Source organism: Sceloporus occidentalis, unplaced genomic scaffold (genome assembly GCF_023333645.1).
Source record: "Sceloporus occidentalis isolate IW3139 unplaced genomic scaffold, rSceOcc1.0.p SCAF_59, whole genome shotgun sequence".
Classification (NCBI taxonomy): Eukaryota; Metazoa; Chordata; class Lepidosauria; order Squamata; family Phrynosomatidae; genus Sceloporus; species Sceloporus occidentalis.
The window spans coordinates 4,085,803-4,106,704 of record NW_028317039.1 but is presented as its reverse complement, the minus strand read 5'-3'; the positions used below and the strand labels follow the sequence as shown (position 1 = coordinate 4,106,704).

The 20,902-nt window shown below is 41.1% G+C and overlaps 1 protein-coding gene across 2 annotated transcripts; it reads left to right on the top strand.

The window, feature by feature from the left end:
- The first annotated feature begins 1,888 nt into the window (after positions 1 to 1,888).
- On the top strand, positions 1,889 to 17,293 carry LOC149287572 (ribosome biogenesis protein wdr12). Of its 2 annotated transcripts, XM_089492687.1 has the most exons (13): positions 1,889 to 1,929; positions 3,135 to 3,229; positions 3,839 to 3,933; positions 4,412 to 4,518; positions 4,642 to 4,757; positions 5,349 to 5,503; positions 6,220 to 6,265; positions 7,510 to 7,595; positions 15,090 to 15,230; positions 15,878 to 15,983; positions 16,137 to 16,269; positions 16,756 to 16,828; positions 17,216 to 17,293. In XM_089492687.1, exons 1-13 carry the CDS (start codon positions 1,889 to 1,891, stop codon positions 17,291 to 17,293), a joined length of 1,272 nt encoding a protein of 423 aa, XP_089348813.1. The 2 variants fall into 2 exon arrangements, with proteins under 2 accessions (XP_089348813.1, XP_089348814.1); XM_089492688.1 differs by lacking the exons at positions 1,889 to 1,929; positions 3,135 to 3,229; positions 3,839 to 3,933; positions 4,642 to 4,757 and having other exon boundaries at positions 4,479 to 4,518.
- The last annotated feature ends 3,609 nt before the right edge of the window (positions 17,294 to 20,902 follow it).

The window sequence follows — 20,902 nt, the reverse complement described above, 5'->3', positions numbered from 1 at the left end:
CCCTGTATTTAAGATGTTTGAACTATGTATTATTTTGTGGAGGAATTTGCCAGGAATGGCCCTTTATAATACACAGTGAATAAAAAATCCCTGTACAGAGAGGGGTATTCTTGTTCCCGTAAGTCAAATTGTTATTGTTATGTACTACTTTTCAGGTCCTGCTTACCACTTGTACAGTGCTGCAAAATACGCAATAGAAAACATTTTTTTCTTTTAAGGACTGTGGTTTTTTTTTTTTAAACACTTAAGGACTATGGGTATTGTATTTTCAAACACAAACATGGCTCCTCAAGCAATAAGATGCACGGAGAGCGTGCAATTATTTCTCCCAACGCTGCGCTGACTATCATTATACCTGGGAACTTTCGAAATAAGCTCACCCAGAGACTCTAAATATTAACACTTTAATATCCCATTGAGAAAATTTTATGTAGCGATTTGTCAGTTTTCAGAGATGCACTTATTTTAGTCAAATGCATTCAAGTAGTGATATCATTTATGACGTACTAGTAACAAATGCACTAATTTGGGGGATTAGGGATCATCAGATCTGTGTAGAGTATGAATGAGTCCATACTATGCGAGATTATCGTCCTTAACCCCAGGTGTGGCTACTGCATGTGCTCTAGCCATGTTTGAAGACGCAGTCTATTAGGTCCAGCCAGAATAGAGACATATACAACAGAGACTATGAGCAGAGAGTCTGCAGCACTGTATGCAATGTCTCTGAGCTGTGATGCGGATGGCACCTCATGCACACCAGTGAGTAGATCGCATACTCTGTACTAATGTCCTATGCTGTACGAATTCGTACTTGGCGATTAAGTAACGTTCAGCGCAACAAGATTCATCTTTATGGTTTACCAACAAACTAATTTTCGTAAACAGACGTAAGAACGATCAAACGCCACGATTGGACGGTTTATTAGCTTAAACACTAAAAAAATGTTAAAGTTTCCTCACACACAAACCCACCCCAACACATGTACAAAGACACGGACCCATGTTTATGTTTGAAAATATAATACCCTTAGTCCTCAAGTGTTTAAAAAATATACCTGTCCTTAAAATAAATAATTCAAGAAGCTGCGTATACAACAACATTCACCGTACACCAGGAAGAGCCCGCCATATTTGCAGAAAACTGAACAATAACACTAATAAAAATGCAAGGTGAACCCAAGACTTTGTCATTTCCATAGTGCGGCACCCCACGGGTAATAACGTAAACCACATCTCTACCCAGCCCCAATGGGCTCTGGGGGAGGGGAGCTCACCCAGCCGCCCAAGCAGAGAGAAATCAAAACGAGTCTACTCAACCTCGTCTTGGCTTTCGCGAACACCACCATGGAGACCGGAATACTGTACAATACATGCGCATCGAACTGCCAGATCGCACAAACTTGGTCCCAGCCGGATACCGTAGAAGGGTCGCAACCGGGAAGCGCAGACAAAACAACCCACAAACCGTGATTTATTAGCGCCCCAGTATTGGAGGTTTAGAAGAAAATAAAATATATATTTAGATAAATACCTTATCAAAATCATAGTAACCTTGTAAATGTGATAGTTTTTAAGATGGTCACAGACTCGTTGGAAAATAAGTTATATATTTAAACTTAAAGCACTGGCACAGAAACGCCATCATTGCTGATATAATGTTATGTTTACGATTTTTGAAATTAGGTGAATATGTTTCTAAAATGTGTTTATAATATATGGCTGTCCTTTTAAGACCAGGCATAACTAGTGGCTGAAGTTCGATGAACTCTGATAGCAGGGCTGCTCCGATCAGACACGTGGTTGGCTTGCAGAGCCAGCATCGCGCATAGAGTTTCTTGTCACATTTATTTCTGTTAATCGCACGAGTCGAGGTATTTTCTTAGTTATGTCACAGATCCAGGCACGGTTCTTCACCCAAAATCTAAAGTAAGTTTTGGACAAAACCCCTGTTTTCAATATTATTCGTATTGTCGTAAATCGCCGATTTATTTAAACGTGATCGGTGTCCTGGTTAGATAAAGCGGCCTATGTGAATGCTTCCCTTATATAAAACCTTTTTAGCGTGGCCATTGATTCACGTTTAATGTTATTTTAATACCGATTTATGCTGTTAATGTAAATTTAGCCTGTTACGGACAATTATTGCTGTAAACCACTGTTGGTCAAATATACAACCTGGTTGTTGTCGGCCGCTGATTCTGTGATTAGTTGACTAAGAGACCCGAGGATTACAATATTAATATTACTAGACCGCAGTTCTTTAATTTGTCTTTTGGTTTTAAGATTTTTTTTTTAAAATAAAAGTAAAGCGGATACCCACAATCAACAAGTTTCTGCGGAGTTTGGTGCTTCTGTGCCCGGTGTCACTAAATAGTTAAAGGAACAGCACTCCTATAAAATGAAAATACTTCCAAACTTTATTCCACTTCTACATTCAGTCATTTACATGTGGCTCAAGTGTTTAAGAACATGCCATTCCGGTCTAACACATAACTATTTAGCTCTACACCCTGTTTAAATTCAGTGCGCAGGGAAATGATCAATATGATTTTCTTTAATTAAAATGGTGTTAAATGGTTTATAATATGCCTATGTTTTTCTGCATATAAAATATAGTAGTTGCTGTTTGCATTGTGTATTGATAGAGCTTGTACGTCTAAAATCTATTTTATATGCTATGTTCATTTCTGATGTATTCAACAACTTGGAGTAGAGTAGATCTTGTATTGTGTTTGTATTTGATGGAATTTTGAAGCTTGATAGAGATTTCACAGGTGAAAGCATCTTGATTTTGGGTGGATGACTGGACATAAAATGAGAAAGTGGAGTTTACTAGGCAAACACACTAACATTGATAATAAATGATAAAAGTCTGAGACCACCTACTGTTTATCACAACACTGAGAAGGACCCCCCTGACTAATTAAGGTGTGTGACATTTGACTGCCTTACTTCAGAGGAAGGTTGCCACTGAAGAGCATATTGTTTGGTTCACTGATGCTGAAAGAGAAAATGGGCATGACATTACCCCTTCTCCTTTTCCTGTACATCTGATGTGTGCTTATGTTGTTAATTTTGCATCATCTACTGAAATTATTAATTAAAACCTTCCAAACTGCCTTTCTTTTTAGGTATAAAATAGATGATGTTCCATTCTCCATTCCTGCTACTGCTGAGGTTACAGATCTTAGTAATGTCATCAATAAAGTTCTTGAAAGCAAGAATGGTAAGAGATGTCATGTTTGTTGTAGATATGTTAGTAATTTTATATTAAAATCTGTATTTGGAAAAACCTAGTGTTATTAAGAGAGAGGTGGCTATGTCGCTTTCTAGATGTCTAGATTCACTTAGAGTGCTACGTATATTTCTGGAGAGGACATCTCCAGAAAGATGTTAGATATTCTGGCCAGAATTCAGAGGAGAGCTGCTAAATGATGAATGGTTTGCACAATGAAGATTATCAGGAAAGTCTAATGAATATCAACATGTATAGTCTTGGATGAGAGAAGAAAAGAAGAGTTTTGATAGAAAAACCTAAATACGTAAAAGCATACAACATACAAAGTCGATAAGTGGAACAGCCTCCCAGCAGATGTTGTAGAGTCTATACAGTGATGGAATTTAAACATGCATGTAAAAAGACATATAGCTATGCTGAATCTAAGAGAAAACCAACGACGGATTAAGGTTTTGAGTCCGTACAGCAGGAAAAATGGAAAGTCTCTACATGGGCCGAATGGTTCTTCATCAATGTTGCTATGTTTCTTAATAATGCAAAACAGCCTGTCTTAACAATCTGATCTGATGCTCATATATGTTTCCTGTATTTATTCAGATGATCACACACATGTGGAATTTGATTTCCTCGTCAAGGGACAATTTCTGCGTTTGCCCCTCATCAAGCATATGGATGCTGAGGGGCTTTCAACAGTAGGTGACGTGATATTTATCAGGTTTATTACAGCTTTCATACAATGTTTCATTTATTACACACACTTGCATTTAACATCTTTGAAGATGGATATATTTGAATTGCAGTCTGGTTGAGATACCTCCACCGAATGTCCTTGACCAAACATTTCACTGCTCCTGTCAGTTGTGTGTCTGCTGGGACAAAAAAAGAACCTGTTACTGATGTGATGGGTTCAGGCCCAGCATTAACAGCTGGACTGTGCCAGCAGAAACCACTAGGTTATATAAGTAAATGTGCTGTGTAGAAAGACCTGTTGTGAGCCTTTTACATTTATTGTGAGGTTGTGTACTTTTTTTTTTTTTAATGTGCTTGGTTTCATCTGTTTTTTATGTTCTTTCTTATCTTCACAGTAGATGACATGCCAACTAACAAGTTTTCCTTTTCCACTAAATACAAATGGTGTTGATTTTTTTTTGTCATCTTTATTTCCTCTAGGAAGAGGTAGTTGAAATTGAATACGTGGAAAAGTTCACGGCACCTCAGCCCGAAGAGTGCATGCTTCATGATGACTGGATCAGTTCTATTGCAGGAGCAGAAGAATGGTTAGACTGTCATTATTATTATTATTATTATTATTATTACTTAAGCAGGTAGCGCTACACCATTTCAAAAATTGAAAAAATGGATTCTGGCAACTAGACTGTTTAATATGTTTTTACTACTAGGATTCTGACGGGTTCTTATGACAAGACTGCTAGGATTTGGTCGCTGGAAGGAAAGCCTATTATGACTATTGCTGGTCACAGTGAGGTTGTTAAGGATGTGGCCTGGGTGAAAAAAGGTAAGTGCATTGCACAACTACACAATATGTTGGTGCTTTATTAGTAACAATACAGTGTAAGGCATTGCATTGTTACATTGAATAGGCATAGTATTGTCCACTGGTGTATTGTAGACTGTGGCATTTTTGTTTTATTTTAATTTTTTTATGTGACCGCTGCAATCCCACAAACTTTTGAAAAGCAAAAACCGAATGATTTGCAATCAACCCTGCATTGTTTAAATTCCATCTCACATAAGATGGGATAGCAAGAAAAGGCAATCTCCCCATTACACAAGATAAAATTGTTGTAAATGTGTTGTGTTGCTATATAAGGTTTTCATGCATGGCAGTTTGGGCAAACTTCTCCTGCAGAACTGGGGTTAGGAACTGGGGTTAGGAAGCATATTCTGTAGAAATCCCTTCATGCATTTACAAAGAGGACCAAGCAGATATTTAAAATGGGCACTTATCTATCATATGCATAAAACGGTCTACATATTGGAGATTGAAGGGTAATTAGAATGACTGTTCATAGGCCACTTTATTTATCATTAAAGAATCACAGAACTGACTATTGTGTTATACATGTTCTTATAAACCTCAATGCAGATAGCCTGTCATGTCTGCTGCTAAGTGCATCAATGGACCAAACTATTATTTTGTGGGAATGGAATGCGGAACGGAACAAAGTAAAGGCCCTCCATTGTTGTAGAGGTCACGCTGGCAGTGTGGACACAATCGCTGTGGATGGATCAAGAACCAAAGTGAGCTGAGTGTTATGATTTATATAGTGCAAAGGCAATATGACCAAAAGTATGTGGACACACCTATATGAACTTGTTGGACATCATATTCTAAATTTGTAGGATTTTATATGGCATTGTCAGGTAATCCAGCCAAAAGCACATTTGTGCGATCAGGCCTGGACAAGAAGGCCTTCCCTCACAATCAGCGTTTAAATTCATCCCAAAGATCTTCAGTTGCGGTTAAGGTCAGGGCTCTATGCAGGCCACTGGAGTTCCTCCACACCAAACTTGTCAAACCATGCCATGTTGGAACAGGAAAGTGCTTTCCCCAAACTGACCCAACAAAGTTGGAAAGTAGAGTTGTCACAAAATATCATTGTATTCTGTAGCATTAACATTACCCTGCGCTGGAACTAAAGAGCCTAACCCAAACAATGAAAAAACAGTCCTAGACCGTTATCCCTCCTCCACCAAATTTCATGGTAGGCATTGTGCAGCTGGATTGTGTAAAATTAACTGCTTTCACATCAGTAGTCATAAAATGTCAGTAAAAATGATCAATCTTACTGATAAAAGAGATAGATGTGTCAAATGGCATGCGAGTAAGCATTCTTAAAGTGCATTTTTAACTGGCATTATGGCAGATTTACGTTCTGATGTTTTTTTAAAAAAAATTGTGTGCCGTAATACAATATTTTACTTGAAATCTAACACATGCTTGTCTTTTGCTTTAGTTTTGCAGTGGATCATGGGACAAGATGCTGAAGATATGGTCAGCAGGTTAGTGTTTGTTTCACACAAACCACAGCAGTTGAGTGATCATCTGCTGATGTTATAATAATCTTGCATATCTGAATCTCTGTACCTTCCAACTTGACTGGATAGTATAAAGGTTTGATTCTCTGAATCGAATACTCGGTATTTATGTAATAACTATTGGTCTGCAGGGGTTGATCACCGACACCCTTTTTAACCATTTTTTGTTGGTTTGTCAAATCTCAATAACTCTGGACCTGACACCACTGTAAATTATCTCAGATTTAAAACATAACTTCTATGCAAGCTGGTTTTAAAATACTGGAGTGAGAAGAGGTAATGACAGAAAAAAGATAGATGCAGGTTATGGAAGGAACAAAGAGGGGTGTATTTGGATAGGAGGATAGAGATATAGGGGTGTGTGGAGTTAAAGGCTCCGTAGGTCAGGTTCAGAAGTTAGTGTCATTCTGAAGGGTATGGGGAGCCAGGTTAGTGATTGGCATAATGAGGAACGGTGACAGAGAAAGATTAGTTAATCTGCAGTGTTGAGGATTGATTGGCGGAGACAAGTTATTAGGAAGTTGCATTAGTCACAAGGAAGTGGATTAATATTTTGGTTGTTTGCTGTCAGAGCAATGGGTGGATTTGGCAGATGTTTTTTAGGATAAGTCAGCAGGATTTAGTTAGTGAGGGACGAAGGTGAGAGCAGCGACACCATCTAAGATAGCAGCAGCGACAATCATCTAAGATACACATCACAAAAAGATTTAACAAAATCGATTTGCAATTTCCAGTAATAAACTTAAAAACAACAGTGTACATATGTGTAAACAATGTGCTTTTCTGATTATGTTGAACATTTTCTTCAGCCATAACCCATGTTAAACAAATGGGTCCAGTAAAAAGACTAACCAAATGAAAACTGGCCCAAAATGTATATTAGAATCACCAGGAAGTGGTGCAGCAACACTAACTTCATTTAACCCCTTCCGTACCGGCGTTCTCTTACTGCGTCTTCCCTTGAAGACCGCCGTTTTATTTAAATATTTTAATTCCTTGCTCGTGATTCGCTTCAAGTCGATCACATGCACGGAATTGAGGGGGAGTGCCTGCTACGGATCGCTGAGGACACATCGATGACGTACCTGGTACGTCCCTGTCTGTGGGTGACACCCAACCAGGAAGTACCAGGTACGTCACCGGTAAAGAAGGGATTAAAGCTGTTATTAACTAACAAGTGTACTTACTGACATGTTATTGTCCCTTAGTCCCCACAGAAGAGGAAGATGAAATTGAAGAAACACCAGATCGGCCTAGGAAGAAACAGAAAACAGAAAAGCTCGGTCTGACAAGGGTATGTCCAAATATAGAGCTTTCTTTTGATGCCGTAGTTAGATAATTAGCTGAAATCAGGATGACAAATTTAGTAAAAACTAGCAAAAGTTTGAAAAAAAAAAATCGCCTCCAAGTTTATCAATTCAGGTATCCTGATTTCAGGAATACCTAATTTGTATAAAATTTCCATACTTTCCCAGCACTTATAGGGAACACACATATAGGTGTACATTTATTCATAGAATTTTTACATTAGGCATTATATAATTATTATATATTTCTGTAAAGCAGACAACAGCTGTTTGGCCACCAATCACTGTCAAAGGTGGGCGCAGAAATTATTTACTGCGATTTTTTTTTTTTTTATTATTATTTATTTAATTTTTTTTTTCACCAACACTTCTGCATTGCTCATATAGTACTCTATAGGGTAGGATGCTGGCTTCTGCTGACAGGGTGGGTCCAGGCTGTCAAATGTCAGCCGGATCTCCCGTGTAGTGGCAGGGATATGTCCGTATGTGTTTCTTTAGGTGCATTTTATGGACGTACCGGTACGTCTATAGGGGACTGAAGGGGTTATAATTACTTTTTTTCTCCCATCGGAGATTTTATCACTTTTTCTTTTTTTTTTTTAAAAGAGTCTGGTTTTTCCTTGCCATTCCAGGTGGCACATGAGAAGAGAAGGCTCCGCCTACCAGGTAGGGCAGGAAACACTATAAAAAAAAGGAGACCTCCCCCTTCCTCCCCAGTGTTGTTTCCTGCCCTACTCAGGTAGCGGTTAGGCTGAAGCTTACCTTCTCTTTTTTTGTTTTCTCGGAGCCCCGGGGGGGCGTCCTCTCTCCGATACCCGGTAGTGGTCCCGGTGGATCCAGGGTTATGCGGCAGCCTCGGAGGCTGTAACTCCGCGGTCATCGCGGCAACACGAGGCTCAGCCCTCGTTAAGCGCTGCCCACAGCCCAGGGGGCTCACTGGGATGTGCGTCCCCGGGCTCCGGTTCTCTCCGTCCCGGGGATTCCTCAGCGTGAGGCATGGCAGGAGAGTGCTCCGGATAACAGGGCTATGAGCAGGATTCCATAGCCGGCTGTGCCGGTTTCACGGCAGCTGTTTTTCATAATCTCCTCTCCGCATCACTTCCGGCACGCGTCCGGGGTCATGAGAGGTCAGTTGACGGGGAATTTCCGGATTTGATGTTTCCGGGCCTGGGCGCCTAAATGCCTCTATAAAAACGCCAGAATGGGTAAGATCTTTCCTTGCTCTTCGTTCCTGTGCTATATTATTGGTTTTTCTACTCCTCTATTGTGCCTGAGGATTGTATATTGCTGTTTCAAGTAGGTGTTTCCCTCTTGGTTTGAAGGGAGATTTCGTTTACCTATTCCATTTCTGTCTGTGGTTACATCTTTGTGTTTTTTCTCCTCAGTCATGTCAGACAAAAATCCAGACATCGCTCCTGAGGCCTCCCCACATAGGAAGTCTGTGGGAAAAACGAAACACAAAGCCTGTTCATCCTGTAAAAAGACCCTACACGACCCTACGGCCAAAATGTGCAGCTCCTGCTCTCGGCCTAAAGAAGCTTCCACAACCGAATTTACCTCCTGGTTGAAGGGGGAACTTCAGTCTACCTTTGACTGTTTTCGAGCCATGGCAAGCTCCACTCAGGCGCCGGTGCCTCAGCATCAACCTTACCAGCAGGGTCCACCAAATGTTCTTCCAGATACCCTGGAAGATTATTCGGCTCCTTTTTCTGAATACGACTACCAGTCGAATGACCCCCAGTCTTCGCATGAGGACGGGGAAATTAAAGAGGAAACCTTTTTCTTCCCAGTCGAAGAAACAGGGAAGCTCATCTCTGCAGTCAGATCTACTTTGAATCTACAGGATGACATACCAGTCTCAAAACCAGATCCGGCGGGCTGAGAATGCCGCCAAAAGGGCTTTTGAAGCAGCAGCGGCGAACTTTCGTCCAGCTATTGCGATGGCGTCAACTTCTAGAGCCATTAAAATCTGGCTCCAACAGGCGGTGGAAGACCTTGCAGCTATTCCAGGGACTGAGCAGGTCGCAAGAAACCTGTCCGACACCTGCTTAGCAATTGACTTCATCGCCGATGCCTCCTTTGAATCTGTCCGTGCATCTGCTAAAGCTACGGCGCTTTCAGCGGTTTCTAGACGAGCTCTCTGGCTTAAATCGTGGTCTGCAGATAATGCCTCAAAACACAAGCTGTGTAGCATTCCGTTCCAGGGGAACCACCTCTTCGGCAGCGACCTCGACACGATTCTAGAATCCACCACGGGCGACAAGCACTGGTTACCTCAGAGGAAAGGACCACCTCGTTTCAGGTCTAATTATTACAGAGCTCCAAGAGACAGGGAGTCTTACAGGCCCTCAACCTCCAATCAAGATTACCAGTCCTTTAGGGGTAAACCCTATGCAAGAGGTAGATTCCAGAGAGGCAGAGGCAGGGACGGTAAAGCAGGAAGGTTCTGACGCCAGCAGGCTTCAGGTAGGGGGCAGGTTAACCGGTTTCATTCATGCCTGGGAAGAGATCACCTCAGACCCCTGGGTCCTTCGCATCATCAATCAAGGCTATGCACCGGAGTTTACTCACCTACCTGCCCAGAAATTCCTGCTGTCCATGCCTCCCGCAGATCCTTGGAAAAGAGCGGGATTCTTCTCCACACTCAACAACTTAATTCACGAAAAGGCTCTAGTCCCGGTGCCTCATCAAGAAATAGGAGAGGGAACCTATTCCCATGTCTTTGTCGTGCCAAAACCATCCGGGAAATTCAGGCTAATAATCAACCTACAGTTGGTAAACGCCTGTATAAGATACAACAGGTTCCGGATGGAATCCCTGAAGTCCGCCACAGAGATTATTTCATCGGGGGACTTCATGGTCACTATAGACCTGCGGGATGCCTATCTACATGTCCTCATCAGGGAGGACCACCAAAGATTCCTCCGTCTGGCCGTTCCATTGCCTCAAGGTGTTCGGCATCTTCAGTTTCGGGCTCTTCCCTTTGGAATTGCTTCAGCACCACGGATCTTCACGAAGCTCATGTCAGTGGTTGTGGCCTTCCTGAGGCAAAAAGGCATAAAGGTGGTCCCATATCTCGACGATTGGCTCCTGATAGCGGCCTCGGCATCATTGCTCCAATCCCATCTAGAGTTTTCCCTCAGGACCCTCCACAACCTAGGATGGCTAGTAAACTTACTAAAGTCACAGTTACTTCCAAACAGACGTCGGACCTTTCTGGGAATGATCCTCGATTCACAACTACGGAAGACTTTTCTCCCGCGGGACAAGATCCTCAGATTAAGGGAATTCACGCACACGGTCCTACAGGACAAGTCAGTGTCCCTCAGATCCATCATGTCATTGCTCGGTCTAATGACCTCCTCTATCTCGGCGGTTCCCTGGGCACTGGCTCACGCAAGACCTCTCCAACAGTTCTTACTGGATCACTGGGATCGCTCCAGGACGTCCCTACACAAGAAGGTCCGGCTTTCTCCCTTCGTTCGGGAGTCTCTCCGTTGGTGGCTGTCAGCCAAGAATCTTTCACAGGGACTCTCTTGGCAGACAAAAGATTGGGTGGTAATCTCCACCGACGCCAGTTTGACAGGCTGGGGTGCTGTCATGGGAAGCTATATTACCCAGGGAACCTGGTCTCCTCAAGAATCACGCCTGCACGTCAATCTTCTAGAACTGCTAGCGGTCTGGAGGGCTCTAAGGTTCTGGTCTCCAATCCTGCGGCACAAGTCCATCAGGATCCTTTCGGACAACGTTACCGTGGTGGCCTACCTTTCCAAGCAAGGTGGCACCAGAAGCAGATGCCTGCAGACCCTGACTGCTCAGATCTGCCGATGGGCGGAGTTCAGTCACTGCACTCTCTCCGCGGTTCATATCAAGGGTTCACTGAATCAGGAGGCGGATTACCTCAGCAGGAACTCGGTATCTTCGGGAGAATGGTCCTTAAGCAAAAGGGTCTTCGCCTTCATCACGAGCAAATGGGGTACTCCTCAGATAGACCTAATGGCCACGCATCTGAACACACAGGTAAAGGAGTTTTTTTTTCTCTTTCACCAGTCGGCCGTCCCCGAGCCCTGGAAGCACTCTCGCAGACCTGGGATTTCGATCTCGCATACGTTTTTCCTCCGCTTCCCCTTATCTCCAGAGTGCTCCGGAAGATTCGGGAAAACCCTCAAAAAGTCATCCTGGTGGTTCCTTTCTGGCCTCGAAGAATCTGGTTCTCGGACCTTACCAGCTTGTCCATAGACAAGCCCATGCTTCTTCCTCAGGTGAAGGATGTTCTCGTTCAAGGTCCTGTTCTCCACCCAGATCCCTCCCGGTTCAACCTCTCAGCATGGCTTCTGAAAGGGAGATCCTGACCTCTAAAGGATTAGCTTCATCAGTGGTGGACACTATTCTCTCCAGCCGCAAAAATACTACGGCTGCTAAGTACCAGAAGGTTTGGGAAATGTTCATCACCTGGTGCAATGTGCATGAAGTATCCTCTCCGTCCATCTGTGAGGTGTTGCATTTTCTTCAAGACTGCTTTGATAAAGGTTTACAACCTGCTACTATCAAGGTGCAGATTTCGGCACTGAGCAACTTCTTGGACTCCAATCTGGCTTCCCATCCCTGGATCTCCAGATTTTCTAAGGGGATGTGTAGACTTCGCCCTAGGCTCCGTCCGTCGGTTCCTCCTTGGGACCTTAACCTCGTGTTGCACCAACTCACCACGTCTCCTTTTGAGCCTCTAGGGGATACCTCTCTAAAGCTGCTCACCTACAAGGTTGTCCTCCTAGTAGCCCTCACCTCCGCTAGGAGGGTGAGCGAGCTCCAGGCTCTCTCCAGAGTGGAACCTTTTCTCAGGATCCTGCCGGACTGCATTATCCTTCGTTTGCCACCAGAGTTTCTCCCTAAAGTAGTCTCTCCTTTCCACTCGGATCAGGAGATCGTCCTACCTACTTTCTGTCCGGATCCCAAGAATCCCAAAGAGCTGGAACTCCACTCGCTAGACCTGCGGAGGTGTATCCTGTCTTATCTCTCACGTACGTCTGCCTGGAAGAAATCCAATTCGCTCTTTCTGTCCTTTGCGGGGACCCGCAAGGGCAGATCAGTATCCAGGGCTTCCGTGGGCCGGTGGCTTAAGGACGCAATCTCTTTATGTTACATCTCCGCGGGAAGAGTACCTCCCTCCGGCCTGAAGGCACACTCGACCAGATCCGTCTCGACTTCCTGGGCTGAACTCTCCGGGGTGTCTCCGTCTCTCATTTGCAAGGCAGCAACCTGGAGGTCGTAAGGCACTACAGGCTGAATCTTCATCCCTCAGACGAGTCTCAATTTGGTCGTCGTGTCCTGCAGACTGGAATCCTTCCCTCCCCATCTTGCTAGTTCTTCTCATGTGCCACCTGGAATGGCAAGGAAAGAAAGAATTCTTACCTGGGAATTCCTTTTCCTTGTCCATTTCCAAGGTGGCACACTTTTTCTCCCACCCATTAAATTTACTTTTGTTTGGCTATTATTTGTCTGAGTCTTTCTTTTTAACCACACTGGGGAGGAAGGGGGAGGTCTCCTTTTTTTATAGTGTTTCCTGCCCTACCTGGTAGGCGGAGCCTTCTCTTCTCATGTGCCACCTTGGAAATGGACAAGGAAAAGGAATTCCCAGGTAAGAATTCTTTCTTTGCATTATATAATTCTTCCTTTTCATCAAAGGTGTTTATGATTTTGGGGATAAGTAAGATATCTAAATAGTAATTAATTAGCAGTACCTCTCCGCTACTTAGCATTTTAATTCCTATGGAAGCAGTAAGGGTGTGTTTAGTTTTTTACACATGGCTTCTCCAGTTTGGCTTTATTGTTCAACAAATCATGACACAGTGTAATAGTCATGTGTTGTCGTTTTGTTAGGGATATTAATGAGACAAAATAGGCAAAACCAATATTTTATCACATACGCAAAATAACGACGCTATCAAATATTGTAGTACCACATCCACAATATGAATTTAAGGAGATACCCTATATTTTATCTCCGATCCTAAATTCTTTCAGATCGCCGAAAATTATAATTCAAATTAGATAGATATTGCCACGATAGTCAATCAAAAATATTTATTTATTGTGAATACAATTTATCAAATCTATATATGAGTCACAAAGTGCATAATATAAAACACAACGTTCTTAAAACATGTCAAAATTGAATCAATTTAAATACAATATATTATCGATAGTTATCAATATGAATTAGTACTATATGAGTCTAACACACAATTAATTTCCAGTCCACTCAGCAACCAAAAATTGATGATAATCAGGGCAGTAATAAAGATATCACTATTTCTCTTATATTAGTTTAACTAATATGACAAATTAAAAATAATTTAATAATGTCTACGAGTATTAGTGAAATTCCTAATAGATGCAAATGATGTCAAACTTCAGCTATAGGTAAAAATACCTTTTCATTATTGTTATTATCACGGGTTATAAGCTGCAGTCTCACAAGCCGCCATATACAATAATGCACTATATTATTTCCCAGAAACAGGGAATTCTATATGAAGAAGACAAAATTCATCTCTATTCAGAATAATAAAACAATTATAATTACCAACACTTGTTGCTGTTGTCCAACTGGTCCTTGTAGAAATTAATCCAGGTTCAGTGGCAAGAAATTAAGTGGGAAAGAATATAACTTTCTACCAGTTATATAGGTTAGAACTCAAAGTAACTCCAAGAGTGAAATATGGTGCCAGAATCTTAAGATTCCAATTCTCTGGGGTAAATTTGGTGAATAAGTCCGTCCTTTTCCTTTTTCTTTTTTTTTTTTTTAATTATCCAAGACATAAGCTTAAAAACAGAGCTTATTATCATAGCCTCCACCTCTTGATTGGAATTCTCCAATCATAACGGTGGGTTTTACCCATTAAAATTAGGATTTCTACTCATATTTACACCGTTGTAATTTCTTAATTTACCTGTGAGAGACGCTCTGGTCTAAGAATTAACTTAAAACCATTACATATGTGTTTGGAATTTATCCTTGGTCACCCTAATCGCCAGGTGTTATCTCCTAGATAGTAACTCAGGCCTTGGTAGTCTTACCATGTATCCCCCATTCCAAGTTACATTTCTAAAGATATGCAGCGTCTACTCCTTAACTTTCTCACGGAAGATAACATTAATTGTATCATATATACGCTGAAACATCATTATACATGAATACTCCTTTGTTATCTATTATAGAGGGAACAAGGACAAAAAGAAATCATCGCTACATGATTAAGTAAAATAAAATGGATCTGACTCCATTTTGTGTTCATGTAAAGTACAGAATATATGGAATACATGTTTTCTATGATAAAATATCTGACAGTTTATCGGCGGTTGTATTTACTAAAGAACAGATTATTATGTCCTAAAAATGTAAAACCATAGAACACACAGTGCCTCAGTTCTGACTAAAATTTCTTTTAAGGTGTTAAGCATCCATCTGTTTGTTTTCCCAGACTCCTATTGTTACAGTCTCAGGCCACACCGAGGCCATTTCTTCTGTGCTGTGGTCTGACGCAGATGAGATTTGCAGTTCATCATGGGATCACACAATTAAGATCTGGGATGTTGAAACCAGTACTTCTAAAGCCTCCTTGGTAAGGTTTTTCTGTGGTATGCATTACATGTTATATTTCTCTGTTGTGGTTAAGTGGGTAAAAAAACCAAATTGTAGCAAATGTCTCCGAAACTGTAATTTTAAAACTATTTGTGTAAGTAGAAAGCTTGTGTTCCTGGCTGGATGAAACACAAAATTCCTCAAGCCTAGGATTAATTACAGAAACCTGTGATATATTGATCTTGTTTGCCTTCATAGGAAACCTCTACCATTGATATAAGTGGATGTGCTTTCTGTGCATTTGCTCGGAGGTCTTATTAAACCCCTGGAAAATCCCACTTAAGCCAAATCTGGCTTGTAGCATCAGTAGGCAGTGGATAGGTTTGACAAAATCTCTTGCATGTCATGTAACTGGGGTGTCGTGGAACCTACCAGGGCATCTTTTGCCATGTGTCATTCAGTCCCCTGAGCAATCTGCACTGCAGTGCCAGTTTTAAGTACAATTTAGGTCCCTGGTTCTGGAGGCAGTTTTATGTGCCATGCCTAGTAAGTTGTTGGTCATTAACGGGGCTATATTTGTAAGAGAAAATTGCTTCTATTGCTGTTTTAAAACAAATGACCAGGGTTTTGTACAGCAGACTTTTTGGTTTCCGCATCTATAAAAGATCTATTTTTATTTTGTTTCAGACAGGAAATAAGGTATTTAACTGCATTTCTTACTCGCCACTTTGCAAACGCCTCGCATCTGGAAGCACGGACAGGCATATCCGCCTCTGGGATCCACGGTCCAAAGGTCTGTTCACTAGATGCTTGGAAGCACGATATAATGCAATTTTTTTAATATCGTATGCCTACTTGCAGTCCCACATAAAGTCATAAACATTCTGTAGTCCAATTTTAAAACGGCATTCGTGAGGTTCTAAATTTTAAAATTTTTATCTTGTAGATGGGTCCCTGGTTTTGCTTTCTCTGACTTCGCACACAGGATGGGTCACAGCGGTAAAATGGTCTCCTTTTCATGAACATCAGCTTGTTTCTGGATCTCTTGACAATATAGTCAAATTGTGGGACACCAGAAGGTATTACAGTTGGGAACAAGAGTTTGTGACTGAATTTGTCTATAAATAAATGCATGCTTTCCTGTTTGGATTCATCTGGTATATTCTCCGCATTCCCTTTAAATATACATTACGTAAGTACGGTGTAAAAGTGGATGCAATGGCAATTGGGGTTGTCAAAACAATATTTTCCTAGTCCAAACTGTGTACCTTCTCCTTTACATGTTGTGTATAGACCAAAGGGATAAGAGTGTTTTACAAGATACAGTTAATACAGAATTGTGAAGACACACCCACATACATATATATGTGTCTGTGTGTTAAAGTTCTGTGTAAGTTAAAACATATATATATATTTTTTTTTAAATAGCTTTTGCAAGCTTGAACATTTTTTATGTATTAACTTTTTTGCATGTTAACACGACGAAATGCATGTTCTAATATGATTTATATGCAGTACTTCCCCCATGAATTAAATTTTTATTTATTTTATTTTTTATTTATTAGTCCTAAAGCACCACTTTATGACTTGGCTGCTCATGAGGATAAAGTACTCAGTGTTGAATGGACAGAAGCAGGGGTAAGGACAATTTATTTAACCCCACTTTTTTATATATGGCATTATGTTGTATTTGTGGATGAATATTGTTTTATTTGTTCTAATTAAGCAAGGTGGCTAAAGAGTATTTCATTTATTTTTTTTGGTCCATGAGGTAATTACTGACTCTGGAGTCCAAAAAGTGTTTCATTGAAAAGCACGACTTGTTTACTTAGTCTGTTTGATATCTGCATATACATTTACAATATTAGTGAGTGGGTACAGCTATGAACCCTGTGGTTCCCTATTTATTCTATTGCTAATTTGACAAGGAAAAGGCATAATGGCTTGTAGTATAATAATGGTAAAAATGAATGTGCTATGTGGTGTTACCAGTATATAAACCATGCGTTTTCTTTTTTCCCACAGCTGATCCTGAGTGGAGGGGCGGACAACAAGCTTTATTCATACAAGTATACAACATCAGCATCAGATGTGGGAGCATGAATAACGAACATTTATCATTTGCAATGACTTTCAGATATTTTGTCTATCACCTGAACTGTTTTGGGAGAAAACCCACTTTACAATCTTGTCACCCATTTATCAATGGGTCATACATATTTATCCCATGGCATTGTTGGATCTTTGCTGCTCTGTTTGGAATTAAACAATGTTTTATTTTAATATTGTGTTACTTGTGGATTTGAAGGATTTATATTTGTGCATTGTCAAATAACATCACTTTTACATCAATATTCTAAAACTACAAAGTTAAGGATTTACCCCTTCAGGACCGGGATTTTGATACTAAGGTGTCGCTAAAGGACCGGAGCCGTTTTTGTGTTTTTGCTATGTCTTTCTTCAACTGTAATTTCTCTCTTATCAATTAGTGCACCCACACAAATCATATATTGTTTTTTTTTCAGCACAAGTAGGGCTTTTGTATACATACAAATTGTACACACATTGAACCAATGGGAAAAAATTATTCAAAATATATTCATTAACTTGTCCTGATTTGGAAACCACCCAACATGGCCAGGATTTTCATCTATTTTGACCAGTATAGGGCAAATACTGCAAGGCATGCATCACGTTTTTAAAATGTAGTTTTTTTTCAAATTTGGTATGGTAGTCTTAACTGCAATAGTTGTCACAGATACTGATTATTATACAGATACATTATTATATGTTTATGAACAGTAGATAAGTCAAGGTGTACAACTAGGGTCATTTTGACACTTTTCAAACAGGGATTTTATTGTTTTTTTGCATATGTTGCAATGTTGCTTTAGATTTCATATTATATTGTGTATAGAACATGTGCAACTGCAGAAAAAACACCAAATTGTGTTCACCAACATCCCCCGGTTCCAACAAGGCCTCACATGCATGGTTCATGCATTTTTTGAGGAAGCTATGAGGGCAAAACTGGAACATGCGCATTTTAGTTTTCACATTTTTCAGAAATTGGTTTATTGGGCCCATATCCCATTTGGGACATTTTGGAAGCCCCCCACTGTAAATTACCCCATAAAAGTATATATTTATGAACAGCAGACAAGTCAAGGTGTTTAACTAGGGTAATTTTGACAGTTTTCAGGCAGCCATTTCTTCATTGATGTCTGCAAAAGTTCACGTAAAATTTATTTTATTGTATTTTTAACACATACATTTCAATGTTGCAATTTATTTCTTGCACACCATGTGTGTAACACTGGAAGAAAACACCACATTTTGTTCACCAACATCCCCTGATTCCAACAAGGCCTCACATGCATGGTTCATGCATTTTTTGAGGAAGCTACGAGGGCAAAACTGGAACATGTGCGTTTTAGTTTTCAAAATTTTAAATTTTCAGAAATTGGTTTCCTGGGCCCATATCCCGTTTGGGACATTTTGGAAGCCCTCCACTGTAAATTACCCCATAAAAGTATTTATGAACAGTAGACAAATCAAGATGTTCAACTAGGGTAGTTTTGACAGTTTTCAGCCAGCCATTTCTTCACTGATGTCTGCCAAACTTCACAGGGAAATTATTTTATTGCGTGTTTTTTTTTTTTTTCCCCCAGTTTAAAATGTTTTTATTGAAGTCAGCACACAGGTGTACAATCATAAAAACCGACAGCTTCACAAAGGTCAACATTCAAATGGTATGAAGTAAAGAATGCTCACCCAGGAACTGAAGCCAGAGCAAAATATGGGAACTCCGGTGGTAGTGTCATACTGGGCTGACTGGTAAACTACCATGTGCATGGTAATGCTAAACAAAGACTAAAACAAAAACTGAAAAGAAGAACGCAAGTAGGGAACGCTCAACCTATCCAACATGCTCTCATAGTATGTATAGTATTATAAGTAACGTCCTGGCCGAGGTGGAGCAAGTTGCCTTTCAGCAAAACATACTTACACCAAGGACATGGAAAAAAAAAAAAACGTGAGTAGAGACAAAGCCAGCATATGTAGTTATGAGATACAGGAGTGGTAGAGCCCCCACACAAAAATATCAATTCATGGGGATGTATAAAACATCAGAGCAACAAAACAATTAAAAAAAAAAACAAATCAAAAGGAAACAAGTGTGAAGTGCTACATATTTGTCAAGGAAAAAGTGTTATCTCCGCCCCCAGTGTCTCCGGTCAGCGACCCAAATGGTGACTCTAGGGCACAGCCAGAAGGACAGACTTATGGATAGCATAGAGTAGTATGGGAGAAGGAGACAATTAGAGCCTTCAGAGTTCGTAGAGTATCTCAGGCCCCTATCGTTAGGAGCAACCTCCACCCGGCTAGCCCAACTCTAGTAACGACTCATTCAAGTATGGCAAAGCAGTGAGGTGCCAGAGTGACCACAATTTCGTGTGAGTCGCTAAGCGGTTACAGGTTTTGTAAGACATGGCCTCCATAGTTTCCACAAAGAGTAAATCCTCTTTAAGGTGCAAGATAGATGGAGAGCTAGTGGATTTCCAATGACGTGCTATAAGACGTTTTGCCGAGGCCAAAATGTGTAAGGCCAGAGGTTTGGAGCAGGGAGTAGCGCTTTTAGGTAGCATGTCTAGTAAACCTATCTGAATGGAGGGGAGCAAGCCGGGGACTATAAACGAGTTAAGAAGAGCAAAAATCTTCCTCCAGAACTGCTGAAGAACAGGACAATGCCACCAGATGTGACTCATCGACCCAGGAGCTCTTAGACATCTCCAGCATACATTGGGGCAGGTTGGGAAGATAGCGGCCCATTTCGCCGGGACCATGTACCACCTAAATAAAACCTTCCTATTTGCCTCAAAATGGTTGGAGCAGCGAGAGATACCAATAAAGTTAGAAATCGCGACTGACCACGATTGACTTGAAAATTCTGTACCTAGCTCCCTCTCCCACGCCACCATATATGGCAACTTAGCTGGATAAGCAAGGGTAACCAAAGACTCATAACATATTGAAATAGGGTGCTTGGGAGACCTCGAAGATCGTAGGAAGGCGAGCAGTCCACGATCGCCCCCTGGTCTGGATTGGAAAACACTTTATGTAGAATGCTAGAGATTCTGAAATAATTAGTTTTCAGAGAGAGGTAGACCATAGCGTGTTTGGAGCTCTGGAAAGGTGCATAATCTAGTTTTCGCCCTTAGGTGGCTGATTGTATGGATACCCCTGCGAATCCAAGACTGAAGTGAGAGGTTCCTAGAAAAATTAGCTAATATTGATAAGGGGGCGCTAGGAAAGGCAGATGGAAAAGGTAACAATTTAGACATAATGTCCCTCCATATTCGTAAGGACCATTTAGTGCTAGGGAGGGCGGATGACAATTTGGGAATCATGGAAGGAGGAAGCCATAGGAGTTCAGAAAGATGATAAGGTTCTAAGAAGGCAGACTCCAGTTCCATCCAGCGAGGCCGTTCAGACGCCTTAAAAGCCGTCAAAAGCTGGGCAACCATCGTCGCTTTGTAGTATGAGTGAAGGTCCGGGAGACCAAACCCCCCTTTACGCTTCGGGAGTCGTAAGGTAGCCATAGCTAGCCGTGGCCTTTTGCCCATCCAGATGAAAGAAGTGAACGTTGCTTGATAGTGTCGTAATGTGGCAGTGGGAACAGGGATTGGTAGTGCACGGAATAGATACATT

Excerpts from the sequence above, each read along its gene's own strand:
- LOC149287572 (XM_089492687.1), top strand. The coding sequence starts at position 1,889 with ATGTCACAGATCCAGGCACGGTTCTTCACCCAAAATCTAAA. Across the intron at positions 3,230-3,838 it reads AGTTCTTGAAAGCAAGAATG|ATGATCACACACATGTGGAA; the intron begins GTAAGAGATGTC and ends GTATTTATTCAG. Across the intron at positions 16,270-16,755 it reads AAATTGTGGGACACCAGAAG|TCCTAAAGCACCACTTTATG; the intron begins GTATTACAGTTG and ends TTTATTTATTAG.